The sequence below is a fragment of the Coregonus lavaretus genome (assembly GCF_964263955.1).
Source record: "Coregonus lavaretus genome assembly, chromosome: 17".
Classification (NCBI taxonomy): domain Eukaryota; kingdom Metazoa; phylum Chordata; class Actinopteri; order Salmoniformes; family Salmonidae; genus Coregonus; species Coregonus lavaretus.
The window spans coordinates 27,197,977-27,206,299 of record NC_140004.1 but is presented as its reverse complement, the minus strand read 5'-3'; the positions used below and the strand labels follow the sequence as shown (position 1 = coordinate 27,206,299).

Sequence of the window (8,323 nt, the reverse complement as noted above, 5' to 3'; positions counted from 1 at the left end):
GGTGCACAATTGGCCCAGCGTCGTCCGGGTTTGCCGGTGTAGGCCGTCATTGTAAATAAGAATTTGTTCTTAACTGACTTGCCTAGTTAAATAAAGGAAAAATAAACCAACATTTCTCCACTTAATTAATTGCATTCATGATTTTCTTTAACAATAGTTTATTAGATACTTTATGCTTTCTTTATAAGGTGAGTTAGCTAAGAGTTGAGGTGTCGCATTAATTCAGAAGAGTTAACCAAATGAACAACAGCATCATCTCAGACATAATCATTTATTATCCTACATCACCTACACCAAAAATAAATAACATACAAAAATACAGTACATCTAAATCTATGAAATGAATCATGACAAAAATAAATTTATCATTTTTCTTCTGACATAAATAGTTCTGCTCTAGCAGGCTCTTACAGAGCTCAGAAATAATTGTTGCAATGAGTAATATCCAGAACCACTGTTAGACCACACTGGAGGTCTTTGACACTGGACCACTAGACCACATGAGCCACACTGGAGTTAGAAGTTGCCACTAACCACAGGTCTAGAATAACATTATTAACACTAAATCCTAACTTTAACCATTAGGAGGATTTTTAAAAACCTGACCATGGACCACTGGTTAGGGGCAACTTCTAGCTACCTAGTCCAATGAACCGTAACTGGACCACACTGGAAGTTTAACAGCAAGACTGGTCATGTTGCTTCATTGAAGCAAATCCCCTCTATCGCCCTCTCAGAGTATCAGTTTCTTCTTTATGGTGCCTGAAAAGGAAAAACAACCATTGCTGTAATGAACGTATACACTCACCATCTGTTAACAACTAAATTCACATTTCAGCACCCAGAGCCTCTTTTCAACTATAGCTCATAGTATTATAATTTACAGCCAGTCAACCCAAACAGTTCCCAAACCACTAATTGATCCTCCCAGTAACACTGGGTTTTTGTTGCAGTAAAACGTACCGCCACCATCCCTTCAACTGTGTGTGTGTGTTAGTCCTGGGTTGCTATAGCACTAATTTGTATCGCCTACATCCTTGTAATTATTGGGCTCTGAATCTAATGGGATTCCAGTTCTATGTGAGTAGACCATGTTACTCTGAAAGTGTGTGAGAATATTTGTGTTTAATTGATAAGGGTACTTCTGATAATATGGTCACAGTACAAAAATATGTATGCATTCTAGGTATGGGAGGGCCCCTTGCTGGCCCCATCCAAAACTGGAAACCAGTCATTGACTCCTTTGTACAAGCCAAACCATCAGTTTAAATAAGCAAGCAGAATAATATTTACCATGTTGTTATTAATATCATCGTCAAACATAACCATGTCAATGAGGTATTCAACCTTCTAGCTCTGGTATATGATGGAATAATGATGTATGTGCTATTGATTCCAATGGTGAGGCGTACATGTGTGTCTGTGTTGTTCATTACTTGTCCCCAGACCATCTCGTTTCCTCTTGATTCCGATGGTGAGGTTCTCCTTCTCTTTGAGAGCCTCTGCTGAGGAGTTGAGCTGGGGCTGCTGGGGTCAGCCCTGGTCTGTTAGTGAAGTACCTCATCCTCAGAGGCTGGAAAGAGGGGATGGGAGGAGAGGGGGGGGGGGGGGGGGGGGGTAGAGCTGGGAGAAACAGCACTGAATAAACAGAGACCAACTTCATCCCAAATACCTCCCTATTTAGTGCACTGCTTTAAGCTCTGGTCAAACGTAGTACACTAAATAGGGAATAGGGTGCCATTTAGGACGCTTCCAGAGAGCAGCCAAAGAGAAGGGAGGTCGACAGGGGCATCAGGGGTTCCTATAGCCTGAGGTAGTTCTGAAACAGAACTGAACTGAACAGCAGGAGGGACAGGCTGACAAAGCCACACAGCAGCTGGAATAATATATATGTATGCCAGGTCACCCTCCCACACAGGACCCAGGGACCCCCTGTGTGTGTGCTGAACTGTGTATCACATTACAGTCGCTAAAAACAGGTTATACAACCCAGCGAGAAACTAAGTAACTTGTGAAAGATACTAAGTGCCATAGCTTACTAGCATGCCTGTGTAGCTGTAAGGCGTGTGGAGGGGTTGAAGGTGAATAGACCCTGAAGTCGTTCTAAGAGGTTGTTTCCTGCAGCACTGAAGACGTGTTCCAGAGGAGTACCAGAAAACAATTCAAACTACAGAGAGAGAGAGAAGCACAGTTAGATAGAGACATGAAGGCATTATTTAAATCCACAATGTATTATTGAGGACCCCGATATTTTAAAAGGCGATGCTTGGTCTTAAATGAACCACACATGCAGACACAGAAAATACATACACTCACAGGCCAGGTGTCATCTGTAGGAGCTTCAAAGATCTTACTCAGCTGGTCCAGACCTGAGTCTCCTGTTAGGAATGGTAACTAGAGAGAGACAGAGGGTGTTACAGCAAACATGTAGTGAGCATGGGTAGAGTCCCAAATGGCACCATATTCCCTATTTATTGTACAACTTTTGACCAGAGTCCTATGGGCCCTGGTCAAAAGTAGCACACTATATAGGGAATAGCGTGCCATTTGGGATGCATCATTATGTATACAGAAAGGTGTGTGTCTGACAATACAGTAGTCTGAATCTTAATGCTCAGTCTGGATAAAAAAAAGTCGCAGAGACAAGACAATTTCAGAACAAAGTTCAATTGAGCTGCCTAGTTTCAGAATGTTTTAGTGCCATTCTACAGACAACCCCGTTTGTCTCGTCTCAATGTTTAAATTGGACTGAGCTTATGGTGTGTGTGTACCCGTAGGAGGAGCTCTGCAAGGATGCAGCCCACGGCCCACATGTCGATGCCCACCCCATACATCCTGGCACCGAACACCACCACCTGAGAGAGCAAACATTGTATCGCAAACACAGTGACACATGAAATGCTATTTTAAAAAATAAAAAATAAACTGACAATAAAGACTGACATGGTCTAGACTCTGTTAGGGCTACAGAAAGCTTTTGCCAAACCAAAATCAGCCAGCTTCAGCACCCCCTCCTCATCCAGCAGCAGGTTATTGGGCTTCAGATCCTACACACAGTATTTTACTATGGCGCAAATATAATTGATTTCTAATAAACATAATTTATATAAAATACAATTACAAATATCATTTCTGAAGTGGAGACGAGTCTACCACGCCTAACTTCAGCTCACACAGGCACCTATGAGAAGGTGTGTATTGTATGACGGTGCTTTGAGGTGTGTGCATGAACCTACCCTGTGCAGGACCTAGTGGTGGTGCATGTACTCCAGGCGCTGTAGTCATCACTATGAAGGCTTTGATGTTGTCTGGAGTCACAACCAGACTGGTATCTTTAATGATCACCTAGAACACAGGAGAGAGAGAGAGTTAGACCAGAGGTGTCAGCCAGTCTCTCAATAGTCTACCTTTCTTAACTCCAAGGTTGAAGGTCCACAGACAACAAAACGCCTCTCAGGAAAGGACAAGCAGAAGAGAATTTCTCTATATGTAGACTCAGGCTATCAAATCCTCCGAATATTTCAGTCCTCTGTGAGCTATTTCTGTCTGTCTATGATTTGATCATTGTCATTACATCATCTTGAGAGCTACGGGGAGGGTGGTATTGATTATTTAAGACCAGCTATCAATCCTTAATTATGGCTCTAAGGGGTCTGTGTTCCTACTCTCTAACTGAGTTGGCAGTGAACCTGGGCACTCATCTGGAGTCATCTGGCAGGCACAGACTCTCATATATCCAGAGCAAATGGGAGAGATAGAGATAAGGAGAGAGAGAAATAGGGATGGCAGAGAGAGAGAGAGAGGGACAGAGAGTGAGACAGAGGGACAGAGAGAGGGAGGCAGAGATGCAGAGAGACAGACAGAGAGGGGGGTCCCCCAGGACCAGAGCTGGCCCTACAGAACCCCTAAGAGAGAGAGATATAAGCAAACTAATACCATAGCTCTCAGGTTGCTCCCACTCTCTGGTTCTCTCTGGGCATCAGCCAGTCTTTGATGTTCAGTATGACTGAACCCATATCTGTGCCTCAGGGAGGACATCACAGCGAGCTATCAGAATGAACAGAACCTTCATACTGTGAATTGGATGGAGTATCCCTCTAGTGGCCTCTAGTGTCCAAGGTTACTTTTAGAATAAAGCCGTGAATGTCAGCATTTACTGGGGCCAGTTTCCTGGACAGAGATTAATCCTAGTCTTGGAGTAAAAAGCCATTTCGGTGGAGTTTATCCATTGAGCAAGCTTAATCTGGGTCCAGGAAACCGGCCCAATATGACCAAAACATAAAGCTCAGTCTTACCTGCAGGTCTGTCTCTATGAAGTCAAACACCAAGCTGATGTTGGATTTGTGCCCAAATATATCAAGGAACTGAGAAACATGATGGACATATATTGATGTAAGTGTAGGGACATATATGATATTGTGCTTTCTTTGAGAACATTACATAATTTCACAGTAAAGGTGATGGTGAGCAAGATAATTAGTATCGTTTATACAGGGTGCTTTGGTTTGGAATAATATCCAAATGAGCTCTAAATTATCATGAATTCTGAAATTGATGCAACGCTCAACCAGGAAAGCATGAATATTACTACTGGCAGTTTCCATTTAAACAGTAGGAGTTTAGTTAGATTCTTACCCCGATAATGTTTGGGTGACTTAACTCCTGCAGTAGTTTAATCTCTCGTAGGGCTTTCCTGTTGATGCCTGAGAGATACATGACCAACAAACATGAGACAAATATTCAGAACCAAATTTCATTGGGTGATTTCCCAGAAAAAAGATGAAGCCTTTTCAATGGAGTTTTTCCACTGAGCATGCTTTTTAGTCCAGGACTAGGCTTAATCTGTGTCTGGGAAATCACCCCCATACATAGTTTTAACCACTCTGAACTGTACTGGGATGCACAGACACTCACCATCTTTAGCCTCTGCTCTGTGTCCAACTTTGATCTGTCAGGAGAATCAGCACACACTATTAATAGTGTACAGCTAACATTATGAACACATCAAACCGACATAGTGTGGATATTAAATCAACAAGTTTCATTAATGGCATTATGTAACCATGGTCATAGCTCATTTGCATATTTTGTTCAGAGTGTCTTAGTGTTCTGTTCTCCCCACAAGGTTATACCAAAGATTGTTATAACTAACCCAAGATAGACCACAGACTGTCATTTCCAATGGGAGCAAATGAATCATAGTGAGCAGAACAAGCAAGGAGGTGGGCAGAGCCAAGCACAACCTAGCTAGATCCAATTGGCGCATTCTAGCATGTATTTGCATATTTTCGTTAGGGAACGCCTACTACGTGAAGTGCGTTCACCCATGCACTCCTTTTAAACAACACAATTTTTAGATAGATAGATGAGCTTATTAGTCACATGCACAGGGTCGCAGATGTAATTGCAGGGTACAGTGAAATTCTTAAACTCTGAGCTCCAACAGTGCAGGTCCAAAAGAAAAGTGTATGAAACAATAATAATAATATATACATATTTACAAATGTAAACACTCTGACAGTTTTTTCCATGATGCTCTTATACTACCCGCGTCTGAGTGATGGAAGCGGGGAGAACAGGCCATGGCTCGGTTGGCTGAGGTCCTTGATGATCTTCTTGGCCTTCCTGCAACACCTGGTGTCGTAGGTGTCCTGGAGGGCAGGCAGTGTGCGTTCGGCTGAGCGTACCACCCTCTGTGGAGCCTTGCGGTCAGCGGCGGTGGAGTTGCCATACCAGGCTCTGATGCAGCCCGACAGTATGCTCTCGATGGTGCTCCTGTAGAACACTGTGATGGCCTTCAGGGCCGCTCTTGTGCCTTCTTCACCACGATGTCTGTGTGATTTGACCATTTCAGCTCCTCTGAGATGTGTACGCTGAGGAACCTGATGTTTTTGACCGTCTCCACGCGGCCCTGTTGATGAGGATACTACTGCACTGCTGCACTGTTGGAGCTAGGAACACAAGCATTTCGCTACACCCGCAATAACATCTGCTAAATATGTGTATGTGACCAATACAATTTGATTTGATTTGGGGGCGTGCACAGCTTTGTTCCTCCTGAAGTCCAATATCAGTTTCTTTGTTTTGCTGACGTTGAGGAAGAGGTTGTTTACCTGGCACCACCATCACGTCATCAGGGAACTTGAGGTTGGAGTTGGCAAAAAATTTTGGGCCACGCAGTTGTGCGTATACAGGGACTTTGGCAAAGTGTAGTCTTAAAAACTTAGTCCACTCTGTTCGTAACAGATTCTAGTTTTCGGAGCAGAAAACTGTAGTGATCAAATGTTTCATCAATGAGAAAATTTGCAGAATGTCGGCCAAAATCCATCCTCTCCCACTGCCAGCCTCTCATCACCATGGTGAGTGGAAATGTCAACCGGATGCTTCAGATACATACATCCGGTGAAACATCTGGCTCATTGTTTTATCTGTGGTTATACATCCAAGGTTATACCCCTTCTGGGCATGTGTTAGGCCTACACAAAAACCTTACAGCAAAAAAACAGCTGCTCCTGGCAATTTACTTTGTACCATTCATCACAGATCTTAGAGACATGCTGAGTCTCTTACCTGCTTGATGGCAACTATCGTGTCGTTGGTCTTGTCCCTGGCCTTGTACACAGTGGCAAACTGTAAAGTAAAACAGAGAGAAACACTAGCACCAACTTTAAAAGTGACAAGCTGATGAATGTAGCCAGCTAACTTGTCAACAAACCGAGCTAACCTTAGCGTAGCTAGATAATTGTCATTTTGAAGGTGTTGCCTTTGCTGCAACCGGCAACTTAGCTTTAACAACAACTCATGCCACGGCTAGCTCATTCATTGTGCTGCTATAGTAGTTAGCTAGCTAGCAATCAAACTGTTATCTTAATCTATACAGCGCTAACCTTAACAAAGCGGCTCACACGAAAAACACAACAACGGCAATATAATACTGTTTCTCATTACCTGACCCTCTCGTAGAAAATCGAGTTTTTCATATATTTTTGCTCTGGACTTTACATCAAGCGCCATGATTTCAAACTGTAATTTCTCCAACTTCCGGCTTTGTTAATGGTCCATAAGTATTTTCGGGTAAAAGGACCCTCGTGTTGAGAATTATGCTTTTTGAACAACAGCGCCATCTGTTGATTACTGTAAACCTGAAGAATCTTATATTGATGTAATAACAATCTAACCTTCAAAACAAAGAGCAACGACAGGTTTGTAGATATTTTATGTCCTTTTGTCAAATGGAGAAAAGCATGTACTTGTAATATGGCAAATTATTTGATGAGTGTATATTTTATAACGACTGTTTTATGACAAAAATGACTATGTTGAAGACTACAAATGATGATCATAATTTTTTCATAAATCTATTTATGTTATACTCATTTAGTCTATTCATTATTTAAAACCGTTGGTGCCAGTCACAGCTATCAACCAAGGCTTTTTTTACTCACTCTTTCTTTCTAAATATTTCACAGGGATCCCAGAGACATGTCTTTTTCAGTGTGGAAACCTGTGTGATATATGCACCAGTGAACACACACACACACACACACACACACACACACACACACACACACACACACACACAGCTCCATGGCTTCTTTCAGCTCAGTCATATACTGTATATGCATCAGTGAACACATCTCCAGTCTCAAAATTCCATCTTCTACATCCCATCCCAGAGGATTAGACATGGGCCTGCCCCCCTGACCCTTACAAAGATAGTTTGACAGACCCCCCCCCAGCTCCCCCTTATATGCATGCATACACTCATCCTGACAGCTCATTTCTCTCCCTCTCCATCTTTCTTTCTTTTTCTTTCTTTCTTTCTTTCTTTCTTTCTTTCTTTCTTTCTTTCTTTCTTTCTTTCTTTCTTTCTTTCTTTCTTTCTTTCTTTCTTTCTTTCTTTCTTTCTTTCTCTCTGTCCCTCTTCCCACGGGGGGCCAGTATGAAAAATGTATGCACTCACTAATTATAAGAGCGTCTGCTAAATGACTAAAATGTCAATTGGATCACAAAAAAAATGTCTCTCTGTCCCTCTCTCTCTCTCTCTGTCTCTGTCCCTTTCACTCTCTCTCTCTTTCTCTCTTTGTCCCTCTCTCTCTCTCTCTCTCTCTCTCTCTCTCTCTCTCTCTCTCTCTCTCTCTCTCTCTCTCTCTCTCTCTCTCTCTCTCTCTCTCTCTCTCTCTCTCTCTCTCTCTCTCTCTCTCTCTCTCTCTCTCTCTCTCTCTCTCTCTCTCTCTCTCTCTCTCTCTCTCTCTCTCTCTCTCTCTCTCCACCATTACTCTATCAGACACAGACTCAAATTCATGCAGACTCCTTGGTCCTT

General features: G+C 42.6%; 1 protein-coding gene across 1 annotated transcript; it reads right to left on the bottom strand.

The window, feature by feature from the left end:
• Positions 1-257: 257 nt before the first annotated feature.
• On the bottom strand, positions 258-7,048 carry LOC311144240 (cyclin-dependent kinase 7-like). The gene is given in 14 exon segments (XM_084180248.1): positions 258-762; positions 1,413-1,573; positions 2,040-2,167; positions 2,311-2,394; positions 2,772-2,855; positions 2,955-3,047; positions 3,237-3,248; positions 3,252-3,279; positions 3,281-3,345; positions 4,296-4,364; positions 4,636-4,703; positions 4,915-4,948; positions 6,571-6,630; positions 6,949-7,048. Coding segments are annotated over 13 exon segments (798 nt in total). The 5' UTR covers positions 7,015-7,048; the 3' UTR covers positions 258-762; positions 1,413-1,566.
• Positions 7,049-8,323: the final 1,275 nt, after the last annotated feature.